The sequence below is a fragment of the Geospiza fortis genome, unplaced genomic scaffold (assembly GCF_000277835.1).
Source record: "Geospiza fortis unplaced genomic scaffold, GeoFor_1.0 scaffold1047, whole genome shotgun sequence".
NCBI classification, from domain to species: Eukaryota; Metazoa; Chordata; class Aves; order Passeriformes; family Thraupidae; genus Geospiza; species Geospiza fortis.
This window is the reverse complement of record NW_005054589.1, coordinates 205,201-221,914: the sequence shown is the minus strand read 5'-3', so window position 1 is coordinate 221,914 and position 16,714 is coordinate 205,201. Positions and strand designations below refer to the sequence as shown.

Here is a 16,714-nt window from a genome sequence, read left to right as displayed (position 1 = left end):
TATTGCACTAAATAGTTTATTTAGTGGCTGCCTTTGCATTAGGTGATGGGAAAATTGTTACTGGGTATGTCAGGTCATGTGGATGGTGTATTCCCCCTCCCTTTCACATGGTCGCTCCCTCACACACTTCCCCCCCTTTCTGGATACTCTGGTGGTCCGTTCCATGGGTGGCCCCTCTCCTCACCCCTCCCCAATGGCATCCCATTGGCTACGGTCCTCTTTCCCCGCCCCCCTTCCCTTGGGTATAAAACTGCCCTGCAAGGGAGCCACGCCCTCTTTCCTGACTCGGTGGTCGCTGGGGTCTGTAGGGTGGCATCCCAAGCCAATAAACAGGATATTCACTCCACGTGGGGAAGCGCGCTTCTCGTCTTTTGTCTTTCATCTATGCGAGTCCATGTGGGCTAAGGGTTCAAACTAGCCGGGTCGGATTTATATAAAGCCCAGAGAGCCACGGATTACTGCATTATTTTAAATTATACAAGTTATAAAGTAATAGAAACTGAAATGGGTAGATTAGGTCACTAATCTGGAATTATGGAGAAAGTGGAAATATTCTCCGATTTACTCTTCTTTCCTTGAAAATCACAGTTTCTCTAAGACAGCAGAAAAACAAGGCCAAGATTCAGACCAGACCCTCTTGAAATGCTTAAAGTTACTAATTCATTATACAAACAGATCAGACCTGCTTGATCACAAGCATGTTTATATTTAATTTGGGAATATGATGCTGGAATGCTGTTTCTGGTTAATACAAGCTCCTAAAGATGATAGTGAAGAATTCCCAATAAGATGGGAATATCTTACTCATAACATTTGACTACTGCTGAATTGTTAGGAAAAAAAGTTGTTTACTCTAAAAGTGTCTTTAAAATTCTGGTAAGGTTCAGTATAAAATGACGTAGCCTTTTGAGCTTCCTTGCTCTTGCTGAAGTAGTGACCCATGTCTGTGTTCCCAGTGAAATGATGCACTGGAGGACTTGCCAAAGTCCTGTCATCACAGCTAATAGGAAAAGTCTCACTACATTCTTGGTACTTTAGGGCTGGAGCTTCATGACCCTTTTCCAGCTGCAGGGGGATCTTACATAAAAAGTAACTGACACAGAAACATACATGACTTGGGCCTTGTGTTCACTAAGCCCATCCTGTTTCAATGTGTATGATTTTGATGTTGTCAATCTGTTTGAAGCAATGTACCTGTACTTGATCTGAGGTCTGTGCCTGAATTGCTTTATTTTACAAATTAATAAATACAAAGTCAAAGAATAACTTGAGATGGAGTCTTCCTTTCCCTCATGACATAAACTGTGCCACAGGTGACAGCACTGGCTTCCATGAACATTTGTTATGCCATTTAACAGGGATGGTAGAAGCTGAGCCCATGGCAATGGCACCCTGACATGCCACTGTCAGCACCATGCATTGTCACCATGCTGGTTCCCAGCCCAGCACCATGAGACACCCGTGTTGGGAGGGTTGGTCCAGCCTCTGCCCTTCCCTGCTCTCCCCTCACCAGCCTTCAGGAACAAACCTCTGAGCTCTCTGACCACACCAACAGGCAAACACATGGGCCGTGCTCAACCCACAATCCGTGTGTGCTGTCCTGCTCCTGCCTGAGCTCTGAGGCACACGGCTGCTTTGCAGGGACATCCTGAACGGCTGCTCTCACACAGTTTGGTTTTATGTTCCCTTATTCCACATTCCTGATGCACATGAGATTCAAAAGCAGTTCTTGTGCTGTTTTCCTTTCTCTTTAAGTACACCTTCCCTCCAAAGATTCCTTTCCCTAAAATAAAACCAAATAGTTTCCAATTCGTTCAGATGAATCCAGAGATCTAAGACGGAAAGCCGACAGAAATATTGGAAAGCACCTCATAGGTTCAGTCTTCTGGGAGACCTTGCTGTCTATAAGTGACCAGCTAACCAACTCTGGCCATATGAATAAAAATATCTTCAACATGCATTATATGCACCAACGACTAAATCTCTGTGTTCGATTGCATAAATTATAAGTTTGACAAGGATTTGTTCTGGGAAGGAAAGTAGCAACTCCTGTATTATTAGGAATGTGACATTTCTTGAGCTTACGATGCTCTGAAGACATGAATATGTCTGAGAGCAGGTATTTTTCTCTTTTTTCTCTTCTGTTTGTAATCTAAAAGCAGATTGGTTGCCCCCACATTAAACCTGCCAGTTTGCAACCTGAAGAAGCTTTGGAAGTCATGGAATCAGACCCTTCCAAAACATATGAACTGTTTCCACATCCACCAATGTCACATAATTGCAATGGCAGCTTGATTCACATCTGGTACAGTGAATCAAATCGTGAAACAAACCAAATTCAAAGCTCATCTTGCTCTAACATTGCCAGAAGACATCATGCAAATCATTTTGTCCTGTAGCTCTTTGCATTGAAGATCCAGGTAAACCTCACAAGAATTTCTAAGATGCTCACATGCAACATAAAACAATGAGGCCAACAAAACCATTTCCTATTAAAAACACCTTCCCAGATTTCCAGAATTTAATGATGAAAAAAATCAACAGTGAGTAATTCAGAGGGAGAAAGAAAAAAGCCATCCCCACTTTTTTTCCGAAAGCGCAGTCTTTTCCAATTAAAAAAAACCCAGTAATCTGATTAGAATCCTTAGCTCAAGGCAAGAAATGCAAATATCTACATGAGAGATCACTACAGAATCCTTCTCTGATTTGCATTCCTATAAGCATGCCTGGAATTTTCTTGACATTCAGGACAACATGCAATGGAGTCAATTTTCAGTGCCCATCACAGCAGGATTTTAAAAATACCAAAACCTGTGTGCCAGGCTGTACTGCTTTTCTGTGTATGTGGGGACAGGGAAAGACAAAAAGCTATGAATGCACGTTCTGGTGAAAGGAAGGCCTTGCTTTTGGGGGTTTGGTTGCCTTGTTTCAGAGCCAGCTTCCACAGTCCACCGGACTGGCCTTTAGCAAATTGCTGAGTGAAGCCTCAGTGGGGCTTGGAGCCCTCTACATTCAGGAGCTGCTTCTAAGCTTGATGGTCAATGGTCTCTCCTTGAGCTCTGCTGCAGCTTTGCCTGGGCCTTCCACCTGCTTAGCTCACTTGGATACTGATCCTGGCCTGCAGATTGGAATTACTGGCTTGATCCTGGCCATGTCTCATCACTCCGGATATGGCTGGCAATCTCTGGACTTGTGGCTGTCCCTAATTGTTCTCACAGAGCTTATCTACTGTCCTTGCCCGCATCATAGGTGGACTGCAGGCCTGACAGTGCCCTCACTGTCTTTGCCTTGCCTTCTGGGGATCCCTTCAACATGGGCAAAATAACCGAATTTATTTCCAATCAATAAGAGATTCCCAATCAATAACAGACTAGGGGAGTGAGACAGAAAGAAAGAACGAAAGAACGAAAGAACGAAAGAAAGAACGAAAGAAAGAACGAAAGAAAGAACGAAAGAACGAAAGAACAAAAGAACGAAAGAAAGAAAGAAAGAAAGAAAGAAACCGTTTCCCCCTATCCCTGCCTCTTCACTCTTCCATCTTCTCCCACCTGAGCAGGGCTGGGGAACAGGGAATGAGGACTGCAGGGGGATCCTCTCCACAAGGTGCAATCTTCCAGGGACAAAGGGCTTCAGCATGGGATCCCCACAGGCTGCAGCTCCTGCCACGAGCCTTCTCCATGGTGGGATCTCCACAGGATGCAGCTTCCTTCAGGTCACAACCACCTGCTGCCAGGGGGGCTCTGCTCAGGCTGCAGTGTGGATATCTTCTGCCGTGTGACTCTGCTAGGGCCTGCAGGGTCCCAGTCTACATCAGCATGGTCCTCTCCAGGGAAAGCATGGCAGTGTCTGCTCTGGTGCCTGGAGCATCTTGTCCCCTTCCTTCTTCACTCACAGGTAGCTCTTCATTTATTTCACTACTGAAACAGAATTTGTCAAATACCTTAATCTGAGGCATTTTAGAAACATTTGTACTTTCATCCACTCAGGAATCCTCTTCTGCTATGTAATTTGTGCTGATACTTGTCTCTTCAAGCCCTCAGCAGTATTTTCTATGTGTCTTCTAACAGTGTTTGCTGACAACAGAATCCATTTTAGTTTGCTGCTCTATTGCTTTCTGTGTATTTTCTCTATTGCTTTCTGTGTATTATCCCAGCCATTTCTACTTTTTATGGCAGGAAGAATAAGTGTTTATCTGGTCCTATGTGACATTTTTTCTTTTGCTGTGAAGCAAGAAACTTCAAAGGAGGCTTCTCTACACATTTGTCATTAAGTTTGGTGAAATTTTGTAAAGTACTGAATTGAATGTCACGTGGCTTGAAACATGGCTGAAAAAATTGTAGGGGTTTGTCTTTGTGCTCTGGATGCTTAGATTTTAAATATCTTGCTAATTCTGATGGCTTCATAGCGACATTAGCTAAATTTTCAAAGTATTCTCAAAGTAAAATTTTCAAGTACTTCCTGGCCATGTGATCTGCATGACCAGCTGTGTGCTTGAATAGTCTGACTGTATGTGCTTGTGTGTGTTTCCATAGACCACAGGATGATACCATCATAGAATGGTTTGGATTGGAAGGGACCTTACAGATCATCTAGTTCCAACCTTCCCACCACAGGGGGATCCCTGCCCAAGGAGTATTTGCTCAGCCTCACTCCCTAGCTTGACTTCAAGAAAACAGAGCTGTAGCATCCACATGTCATCAGGATAACTGATTCATCCACTTGTAGCAATACAGCCCATACATGACAGAATCTAATTAAGTAAAATAGCAAGTATAGATATAAACAAATAGCATAAATACAGTCTCTGCTGGAGATGTTTCAATAGGATAGGTTAGACATTTAATGAAATTATGTAACATTGGGACAATGTCTGTTTGTAGTTAATTACATACTACAGTACCCTCCTAATGTTGTACAATTAGAGACTTGGATACAGTTTGCAGTCAGCAAACTGCTTGCAGAAATAATTCTAAATTTAGAGTTATTACTAAATTGCAAGTCATGTCATATGCACCAAACTACAGAACTTGCAGTTGTTTCATGCAACTTTATATTATCCTGGTAACCCACACCAGGGAATGACCTTTGTTTCCATGGCTAAGAGAGCCAGTGTGACTCATGTGCCTCTACTCACTGCAGACCTCAAAAGCCAAGCCAAGCCGAGCCAAGCCTACCCTATCTGGCAATGGTCTGACAATCTGAGTGACACTGCCACCCTTCCAGGTGCTGGATTTGATTCTGCTGCTGTATTCTCAATTATGCTCATGCTCAGGAATTATCTAGAAAGTACTGGAGCAATCTTTTTCTCCAGGAAGGGTCAAAGGAAGCTGCTGATGGGTAGATAATTCCTTCACCCTGTGAAAAATGACCATCCAGCTCCTGGGGTCGTATTGTGCTGTGCACTTCAGTGGAACAGCATGAAGTGACACATTTTGACCTGAAAAGGGTCAGTTTAAGGTTCTGTGCCTGTGATCTCATGCCTGTCACTGTCACCATATCACATTCTGGTCGCATTTTGCAGCCTTACTCCCTCGATACTGATTGTCAGGCACTCAGTCTGAGTCCATGGTGCAGATGGAGACAAAGGTCTCTCAGGCCATCTTCCAGAATGTCTACCCGGGAGTCAAAATCAACATCAGGTGGGCACTGGCTGGACCTGAACACCCCATCCTCATGGAGTCAACTAAAAAAGTACATATATATCCCCATACACAGTTTATAGAAAGGCTACTATAGAAGCCTAGTAGTCAACTATTTCAAAAGCTGCTCAACACCATGTAAGCCCACAAGGGAGAATTATGGTTGAAGCATAGATTATAATGGTCATGTCAAGGAGCAGCAGGAGGAGCTGTTCCACAAAGAAACGAGATCCAAAGAGGCAGCATCACCACAAGGCAGGCAAGGACAGGGCTGTCAAGCATGCAGTCCCATCTCCTATAGGCAAGGATAGCAGAGAAGCTCTGTGATGGGTCAGCCAAGAGTCCAGTCATACCAGATGTGTCCATAGTGATACAATATGTCCAAGATCAAGCCAGTAATTCCAGTTTGTAGACCAGGATCAGTATCCAGGTCAGCTAGGCAGGTGGAAAGGCTCAGGCAAAGCTGCAGCACAGCTCAGTGAGAGAGCAAGGGTGAGCACCCAGCTCAGAAGCAGCTCCCGAAATGAGAGGGGGCTGAGCCCTCCCGAGGCATCTTCCAGCAATCTGTTTTAAAGTCAGCTGTGCTGTGGAAGTTGGCTCTGAAACTCAGCAGCCAAAACTCCAGTAGAAGTGTAGAGCCCCTAACCAAACTCACCATAGCAGTACCTGGGAACTTTATCAATGAGTCCATCCCAGTCCCACCTTTTTATCATCTGGTGGTAAAATTAATTATATCAGCAGTATTCAACACAAGTAGATTCCAAGGGCCTGACAAAGAAATCAGAATTAACTACGACAGTAGATGGGTAGCTAAGTACATAAAATAGTTCAGTAAAGTATAGAGAATAAGTATTCAGTGTACAGCACTTGAATCTGGTTTACCAGGAGCACACCCAGTAGATTAAGGAAAGTGATTCTCTTCCTTAACACTTTTTTAAGGTGGTATCTGGAATATTGCATCCAGTATTTGGGGGGAATTTTATTTTTCTGGTGACTGGACACTACTGAATTTATACACAACACCAGGCTTAAGCTGACCACAAAATTCTGGAAGACAGATTCAGAATTCAAAATCATTTTGGCAAGCTGGAGATGCAGTCTGATAAAAGGGACAAATGACTACAGAGATGAATAAAATAAACACATGCATATATAAATTTGTGAAGAAAGCAGTAATAAAAATAGATGCCATACTGGGAGATGCAACCAAAAATTAAGGCATTGTACTCCTGTATGTGGCTCTAATAAAGTTGTATTTCAGAACTATAAGAATTGGAAACAACAGCCTTTTTTAGTTTAGAAAGAAGAAATCTGCAAAAGGGCTAACAAACATGAAAAAATAACTCAGAAGATACAGCAATAAACTCTTAAAGTGCATTGTGAAGAGGGCAAGGAGTGGCTGGTTTCATAATTACAAACCCAGATCCTTTTTACAATTAGTCTTAAAACTTAGAGGAAAAATAAAACATGTATATTTTCATTGTAAACTTTTTAAAAGAGTTTGAACAAGAAGATTCTGGAGAGTCACAGGGGAAGCTGATCCTGCCTTGGGTAAGAGAAGTGAATGAAAGCAAAGCTTATTCATCTAACTATATAGAAATCTACTAAAAATACATTTCTTTCCATTTCATCATTCTGGGAGAAAATCTCTCCCATCTAATTTGACTTTTCGGTGAACTAAAGTGTTTGGTACTTAATAATACCTCATAGTGACACAGGAAATTATTTAGTTCAATTCAAAATATGCCATGTTGCTGGCCAAATGCAAACAACTCCACTTTACAGATGCAATGGCAAGTTACCTGATGACTAAAAACCACATATTACAACAGAATCAAAGATACAAAATGGAACTTGAAATCTACAGAATTCTAAGTTTAAGCCTTAACTTCTGAAGCACACTACAATAACTGGAGATACTGAGGAAGATGAAAAGGCTAAGAAGAGGAGACATAAAATGAAACTGTCGTGGAAATACAGAAGAAAGAAATTTTATGTTCTGCTCAGAAGAGATGAGGTAATTTCAGTTTGGGTTTTTTTTGGTTTTTTTTTTTTTTTGTTTTTGTTTTTCTTTTTTTATTTCACAAGCATTACTTTGTGATATTGCAAAGTATATGAAGAGCTTTAGTATTTAAATTGGATCTAAACCACAAATGAGGACAGCAGATTTAGGGGCTGAACCAAAGAGAATTTTTGTGACCGATGACACTTCACTGTCTGGTCCACAGATGTAACTAATGGTAGATATGATGGATGTACTTCTAGCAAAAAAAAATTTAAAAACTATCTTGCTGATACCTTCTAAAGTATTGTAAATGACCATGAAGTTCATATAGTTTTAAATTTAGCTGTAAATGCTGTGCTTCCATATAGTTTCTTGTTGCAGCATTACAATTAAAATACACATTTGGAGACATAAATCTGAGTTGTGGTCAAGTGGCTATTGCATTGTAACATCCATGATTCAAGTGATTTTGCAGCCAAAGAACATTATCTACATGTGAAATATAAATAATTCTGCTTGATAAACCCATAATCTCTGAAATTCAAGGCTGTTTTCACCTCACACATTGGCACACATAATTTAGGTTATAAGGCTTTGTTCAATTTTGTTGTCACCAAGCATAGCAATTAACCTGTTTTCCATAAGTAGGTACAACTCCACATCTCACACAAGGTTGTCTTTCATCTGAAATACATCTGTAGGGCTAATACAGTAAAGCACAGGACATAGCTTTTATGCTATGAAATTCACAGCTTTTGATCATGTTGCATATGAAAGGATATTTTTGTTATGGTCATTTTTCAGAATCAGAACGGAGTTTTACAGGAAATATCCCTTTAAATCAGCCTGTAAGCAATTGTGAAAAACAGAGCAGATAGCAAGCACTTTAAAGAGCTATGGAAAATGGTTTTCTAGGATGTGTTTTGGAAGGTGGTGCACTGTGAAGAAGCGAGAACAGAGTTGATACACACTCAATTGTAAGAGAAGTCCCCTGGCAGTCTGCTGGACTCAGATATTTCATTTGCCTTAGCATGCCTCCTCAGTACAAGGCCACGTGGCTGCTTATTCAGGGATTAGGCTTTTATTCTTTTTTTCTCTCCTTGATGTTAAATAAATGCTTCAGAGGCTAGGATTTGCTTTTCTGAATGGAAAACTATGCCTCATGGTTGTTTGGGAACGGTTTCACAGGGAATGTCTGAATGCATAAAGAGATACACAACTGCAAAAATATTTTTTTAATATCAGTCTTTACCCTGTTGCAGAGAAAAAAAACCAAAATCAAGTTCTCACTAGTACAGTAACTACAAAAACCTACAAAATCTTTAACAATAGCCTGAGGTGAGATTCTAATTATGCTATTTATTCTTAGAGGTTGTGCCCAATGAAGCAACAAATGAGATATTAAAGCAACACAGAAAATAATAGAAGGCATTCATGTACGATAGGGTTATGACCAGGGAAACTCATGTACATTCATGTAGGACAGGGAAAAACAAGGTGTTTTTTAGTTTCAATTTTAGTGGTTTTTGCCATTCTTATTTTCACTGCTTCTCCTGTCTTTCTTGCCTAATCTTCTCTACCGTCTTACCCTTCATTCTCAGACTTTCCTTTCCTAGTACCTGAAACCAACTCCTTTTCTTTCCTGTCATCAAGGATACCCTTCCTGTCTACCTTCCAGTTCACATATCTTGTATCCATTCTATCCACCTGCATCCCAGGTTTGAGTATAGTGTTCTTATGGGTGGACTGATGGATCTTCAATTTGAAGGAGTCACAGAGGTCAGGCTATTCCTCTTTTTTTCCTCATTGTGTTTAACAAATTTATCCAGGTAAATGAATTGCCACACATTGAGCTAATCTGTGGTTACAAACTTTGGTCGCTCCCCTTCGTCCTTCCTCCTCTGAACCTGAAGTTTATTAACTGGTGGCTGTGGTTATAAGTAACAATGACTTTTCTGTCCTTTTTTCCCTGAATAAAGATATCCCAGAAAGTTGGAAGGACAGGCTGCCCAGGGAAGTGGGGGATGTCCCCTCGCTAGAAGTATTCAAGGCCTGGATAGAGATTAAGCAGCCTGACCGTGGTGGGTTGGTTGAACTGGATGATTTTTAAAAGGTGCCTTCTAACCAAGGCATTCTCTGAGTTTGTGTACTGATGGACTGATGCTAGATGAGAAAGTTTTTGGTGGATAAAAGGGTGAAAAGTTGCCATCTGCATATGTGATTTGAGAGTGTCTGAGAGCACTTTTGTCCCAGAAGGGATCTCTGTCACCTGCAGGGCAGTTAGAACACTCTGCTAAATCCCTGACTGACAGCTCCAATCATGGGTTGTTTAAAGTGAATTTATCCTGTCATCAGTCCTCCAATCTACAGTGGAATATTATGGCTCTCAGGCTATCTTGCCTTTAGTTTTCTGAACTTCTTTAGTGAAGGAACAAGTGCTACAGTGTTCTGATGCCCTCAGACCAAACTTGTGCTTTTGATGGTTGCCAAAATTATTACTAACCTTTAGCAGAGAGTCTTTCATATAAGGAGATTTTCTTCCACGTTGTTTTAATCCTCAAGTCACACTGCTCAGTAGTAGTATCACCAGGGATCATTTGAAGTAGAAGAGATTGAGTTAAACAAGTATTTTTTTTAAACCTAAGAGCAGTCTCTTTGTAAGTGGTAGCCTTTTCACAAGACTTTTCAAGATGGCCAGTGTCATTAACATTGCCTCACCATGTTTTTCTAATGCTCTTTTTAAAAGAGCAATCTTTCATGCAGTCTGTGATACATATATATTTTGGAAGGTTGAAGATGGAATATCAATCCATGAAGCAGAACTTCAGTATACTAAACTGTTGCAGTGGAATTTACTATTCACATGATGTAGAAGATCAAAGTCCCAATTCAATTTCACTTCAGGACAGGTATTAGAAAAATAATTTGCTGAAAACTGCTTTTGATTCCAAACCATTTGAAATACTAACCATTTAAATTTATCATAAGAAATACTTGCAACAACATCTGTCAAATGCAGACCAACACACTTGATATGTCCATATTTCTTTGAATCATATGTTTATTTAATGCTAAGAGGTATCTAAAAGATAATTGCTGTTAAGCATTTTTATGTGTAACAGCTGGAAGGAATGCTGAACACTATATTTTTTTCAATGTGCTGATCAGTTAGCATTGGAAGAAGCGAATGCACTGTATAGAGGAGAGAAAGTATCTGTCACAGAGAAAAAAGCCAGAGGTTCTCTTACTAATTTGTGGACTCAAGGGAGCAGAGCTGTCATATGTGCCTTAAAGATAAGAAGGGAATGAGTTGATAAGGATTACTTGTGACGTCTTCTCCCACCCTGCTCTCCCTCCCTCCCCCAAGCCCCTCTTCCTGCTTCTGTAATTAGAAAAATTTTACAGGGAAACTTTCTGTCTTTGCTTACTGTAGGTAATAAAAATGTCTTCAAAGAAACCTACATGCTAGCAGGAAAACCAACAGCACAATTTTAATGTGTACGTGAATATGTCACGCATTCAGCTCTCAAGATGCCCAAAGCTCTACAGGTTATATATTCAAAACCTCATCAGAGTATTTACAATGCCATCATGCAATCCTCTCCAAGGCAGTGCTTTTTCAAGCCTTAAATATATATACAGACTGTCACTTTCAGACAGAAAGTGCTACTGTACTGTGGCACACAATCTGAAAGAAATTTCCATATCCAGTTGGTGATGTGGAAAATGTAAGACATGCTTCACTGCCTTATTGCTACCAGATGCAAATATGCTCTATCTTTACCCTGACAGATGCAAGAAACCCTCCTTAAAAACGTACATAACTACAGTGTGTGAATTGCTTTGCAACAGCCAAACAGATTTTTCTGAAATGTGGATCATATAATTTCCGATAAAATATATCTTATACCTGGATATCTCAGACCATAGTCACAGAGGTAGCATCTACATGCAATAAATCCACATTTTTCCAATGAGATACACAAATTTTAACAACTTAATTCTCTCCATAACAGCTCAACTTTGCTACTGAATTACTGAACAAACTCAAAACCCAATGTCCACTACAGCAGAATATTACTCAGGACAGAACACTATTGAGAATCCAACAATAATGTCTATTAGATCCAATGTATGATGTTACTATGATATGTAATGCCTTCAGAGAAGAAATATCACCACCACACTAGATCTTGCAAGGCAGCTTTCTCAGCATCACAGCACCATTGAGACACGTACTAATTCAAAGAGCCGTGCTCTTCATTGAGAAAGAGAGGGTTTCTCATGTTTCCTTTCCTGAAACATCCCATGCACTCTTGAAATGAAGCTGTGATCCATCTACTGTTAAGGATGTGTCCTGATTAGTTTACAAGTCTGGTAAAAATCATCCATCCATACATATTCAAAGCATTTCTAGGTAGTGTGTGTGGGACAATCCATGTGTTGTGGCAATATCAATGTTATGTTTTGCCAAATTACGTGGTAAAATTTCATTTAATCAAGAGGAAATGAAAATACTTGTTTAATAGATACTGGTATATGAAACCACATTAATGTCAATGATATCCTCCCAGCATATTGGCCAAAGGCTTTTTTTGTCTTCTCAAGTGTCATTTTAAAAGTGAATACTTCAGCCAAAGTTTTATTACTTGCTCTAATTATAATTACGTTGTGTTCAAAAACATCATAACCATTTTATAATCAAAAAAGGCAATAAATTCCTTGCTCAGGTAAATTTTAAACTCTTTTCACAGAGAAAAGAGAAGTAAAATTTACTTTATTACATAAAACTTGGCAGCTGTTAGATGCTGTAATTATGAAGGTGGAAGAGTTCAGATACAGTTAAGACAGATAAATAAACTCAATATTGTCATGAATATTGTCATGAACAAATTTGTCCAGATAGTTCACTAAGATCTCTTCACTATGACATCTCAATTGTGGCCAACAAAAGACTGTTTTGTTGCTTTCATTAAGTCAAATCTCAATCAATTTATGCGAGAATTATTTGCAAAATGGATTCTGATGTTAAGGTGAAGTGACACGCTGCAAGGAAACAAAGGTCAGTAGGGACCTTCTTGTCAGTACGCAAGGACTTTCTTACTGTATTTAGAGCTGTTTGGTAAATATAGAAATATATAGCTACCAGTAACCTGAATGCTAAAAAGAACTGGGAGTAAGTAACTGGTTTCAGCCATATAAGAAATCTGTTGTGATAGTAAAGTGTTAAATTATGCAAGCACTACAGAAATAGGAAAAAATCAGGTTGATAGGAGCTCTGAACAACTGAGCAGATATCAAATTATCTTCAGACTAGTGAACCAAGATATCATATTCTCCTCAGGGACTTGCAGCCTGGGGAGGCAAACAGTCCCATCCTGGTATTCTGCTTGTTTCAAGCACTTTGGAAGCTGACACCAAGCTGGTCCCCACTACCTCTCAGCTCACAGCTGCCAATTGGGAAGGTCTCAAATCCCAATGTATCGCTCTCCTACTCAGTTCTAAATGTCTCAGAGAAGTAATCTGGGTTCCCACTCCTCAAAGCAGAGAAACCTCCCTCCCAAATCTTCCCAATACTCCTCATTAAATAAGCAAAGACACATAGGCTGGCCATCTTCCAAGAAGCAATGAACAACTGTAAATAGAATCAGTAATTAATGATTTTCTTTTTCTATGCCTCTTAATGGGAAAGAGAAAAAGTCAGATGTGTTCGTGCCTTGAATGGACACTAGGGCGCAGATGAGAGAGCGAGAGCAAGAAGCAAGTCAGCACCCTGACTTTTCCTCGTGGGAGGAGGAGCACTAGGATCCCTAGCCCGCACTATCTAGCAATAGGCAGAAGCCTGCGGGCCCCAAGGCAGCAGCAGGTTGAAACAGGCTAGTGGCAGGGAGAATATCAGACCAAAACAGGCTTGTTGGGTGGGCAGGATAGTGAGGCTGCTGGAGAGAAAAGAAACCGCGAATTGCTGAGAAGAGGCTGAGGGAGATAGAGAATCACATACTTCTGTTCAAAAAGATTTCGGTGGAGCTCCAAGAGACAGAAAGGCAGGTGGGTCACAGAGACACAGAAGGGGAAAAAAAAATTCCTTTTATGAGAAGTAGAGGTGTTAAGAAGGTGGGTGGAGAGTTGCAGAAACACCATTTCCCTCCCTCCCATTTTCTCTAAGGGTGTTTGTCTCTGAGCTTTTCTTCTCACTTCTCCTCCCCACAGCAAACAGCCAAGCTGGGAAGAAGAGATTGTCTCTGAACTCAGCAGAGTGTGTGGGCACAGAAGACTGATAGCAACCAAGTAAACAGAGTTCACAACTGTGGTAGCCACAGAAGCAAAGCCTGCTGGGGTGACAAGCATGAGCACTGTTCCACAGGTAAGGAAATGGGTCTGTCTTGTAATCTGCTGAGGGACCTTCATTGCACACCTCTCTTTTCCTTCCCCTTTCATAGCTACATTGCTTATTGCCTTGGGGGACCGAGGTAGTTGAGTTTTTCACAGTTTGTATCCAGAAAGGTCTTGTCCGGGTCTCAGAATTAATGATTTGGGATATGGTGTGATGATTTAGGGGTTCTTGCCCTTCCTGTTAGTCACCCTAATGGCCGTTCTGAGAACTGTTTGAAGTACTGACCAACAAGTAATAATAGTAATAGTAAAACTATTAGTAGTAGTAATAATGACAACAACAACAACAATAATAAAAATTATAATGACATATTTTATTCTATCTCCATTTTTCCAGCAAGGTTTTATAAGAAAGTACTTACACAGAAATGTGCAGTTTCCCCCCTACAAATAGTTGTGGATAAGCAAGTCATAGTTTTTGGAATGTGAGAATGACATGGTGAGCCTAATTGCTTCCCATGTAGTGTGGTGTCCTTTTTCTGCTTTGATGTCTTATATAAATAGCTAGCAAAGTCTTAATTGCATATTTACAGACAAATTGCATTGAACTGAACTGTTAGCTCAAGGTTGCTAAACAAGTACAAAACATTCAAGGGCAACAGAGATAACTGTTCTATGTTACTAAATAATACAAACACTGAAATGTGCATGTATTCTTACATTGAGGTCTGTTCAGTGTGACTGTGGCTGTAATGCAAACAGTCATTTATATTTATCTTGTCTGCATTTTTATAGTTGAAGAATTTGCAGAAACCTTTGTTTTGTATATCCATTCCCAAATTTCTGTGTGATGAAGATCAAACCATAATCATAATTTTAGTTGTTGGCCATGGTTTTGCTTTAAAATTTTAGCGCTCCAGAATACAATTCAGCAACCTTTTTGTTTCATATTTCATGTGAGCAGGTACTCTATTTCATACACAGGCTAAAATATTTCTCAAATGGCATTTAATGGGCTCAATTTATGTGCTTAAATAATTTGCTGACAAAAGATAAATTTAAGAAAATGAAGGTTTTTGTGATATTGGGGTATTAGTCTGAAAATATGCCATCCGTGTGAGTAATGTGATAAACAAGATTTGGGTAACAGCCAAAGTCAGTAATTCATGAATAATCTACTGGCTGAAAAACAATACTGCTACATTATCTGGTAAACAGTTATGAAAAATATCTTCAGTTCTCTCTTCCTTTGAACTCTTTTTTAAAATTTACTTTATTTTCATGAAAGCTAGATGTTATCTTTCTGTAATAACACTAAACACTGTGAAAATGCAAGGTGAGAAAGAATTAGGCAGAGTAACTTCAACCTTCCTTCAGAATTCAGGAACAGCTCACAAACAGAAAGGAGATGCTCAAGGAAAATCAAATTCTTTGGCTGATTTAGTTGTATCAAACAGTTCTCGCTTTAGTGATAACAGTACTTGTCATGCTATCCCAAGTCACGTTAGCGTTTGAGTCAGATGATACATATAGTACATTGATTTAAATTCATAAATTTTTATAATTTCCAGCTATTAGAATTACTCTTTTAATGATTTTACGGCCATTTGTTCTCACTTAGCTACAGTGAATATATTTAAATTTGAGTATTTGCACATGCTTAAAAACATGAAAGAACTGAAACTGTAGTGGAAATTGCATTCATCTGTATGCTAATACTGGTTATTCTTCTCACCCATAAGTGAGGCCTATAAGGAAAAACCCTGTCAGAGGTTGAAGTTTTTTATCCTTTTCCACTGGCTTGTTCAAACCATTCACTTGTATCTTTATATGGTGCGTGCTGGGTGAAGCAACCAGGTCTCAAAACATACCACAATAAAGTGCTGCTGCTTCCTGTAAGCTATGTAATGTTTCTGTATCCTGTGCCCTGGAAGTGTTGGTATGCCACCTCTGGGTCCATCTAGTTAAATCCACACCTCTGCCTTGGCCAAAAATCACTGCCTTTGGTCTGTATTTTAGTGCCTGTGAACTACTTAATCCATTCTGGCATAAAAGTGAAATTCATTCTAGATCAAGAATCTGACTGGGATTTTGCTCTGGTCAGTATCTGTCTAGGAGTACTGGAAAAGCAGGTATTTGTCTGTCTAGATTTGTTTAAGCTGTTGTCATGAAAAAGACATAAAGGAGGACTAAATATGACTGCCCTCCTCTTTTTTCTCTGTTTATGTAGGTCCATAATTTCTCTCAAATCCCACCCCAGTTACAGAGGCAAGATTAGAAAGGCATTTATTATGGAAGGTGAAGTGTTTCAATAACAATTTTTATCCTTATGGTTCACATAACACAGACCATAATCCAATTTCTATGTAGAAGTCCATAACCAATTTCCACTACCCCGTCATTTGTTTTGTGCTGTGTAATTATTTTGGGCATGCTGCTCTCAGCCAGTATTTTTAAAACTCCATTATTTGATGCGTTTTGCATTTCAAAAGAAACATCATGCATAGGCCTAAAATAGGCCAACTGTTGACCAAAAATTCAAAAGAAATTCAACAGACAGTCTTGAAATTCCAGTTTCTTGTTAGTATCTCCACAGTCATGCCGTTTATGACTCAAAAGAGAGAAACAGATGTCTTCTGATAACATGAAACCAAATAATTGAAAAATTGTTACTATTTCATGATAGGAATAGGCCAGATTTTCTACGTTAAAACCTGCTGCAAGAAGTTTATTGCAG

At 39.8% G+C, this 16,714-nt stretch overlaps 2 protein-coding genes across 2 annotated transcripts in view; both read left to right on the top strand.

The window, feature by feature from the left end:
• The window catches only part of LOC102044539 (taste receptor type 2 member 40-like), a 4,480-nt gene extending 928 nt beyond the window's left edge, over positions 1 to 3,552 (top strand). Inside the window, exon 2 of the mRNA XM_014310801.1 lies at positions 3,370 to 3,552. Within this exon, the coding sequence (XP_014166276.1) occupies positions 3,370 to 3,552 (183 nt within the window). The remainder of the gene's footprint in view (positions 1 to 3,369) is intronic.
• A 9,738-nt stretch (positions 3,553 to 13,290) lies between these two features.
• KEL (Kell metallo-endopeptidase (Kell blood group)) overlaps positions 13,291 to 16,714 on the top strand; it is a 23,300-nt gene continuing 19,876 nt past the window's right edge. The window contains exons 1-2 of the mRNA XM_014310806.1: positions 13,291 to 13,692; positions 13,855 to 14,008. Of these exons, the coding sequence (XP_014166281.1) occupies positions 13,991 to 14,008 (18 nt within the window). The 5' untranslated portion in view covers positions 13,291 to 13,692; positions 13,855 to 13,990. The remainder of the gene's footprint in view (positions 13,693 to 13,854; positions 14,009 to 16,714) is intronic.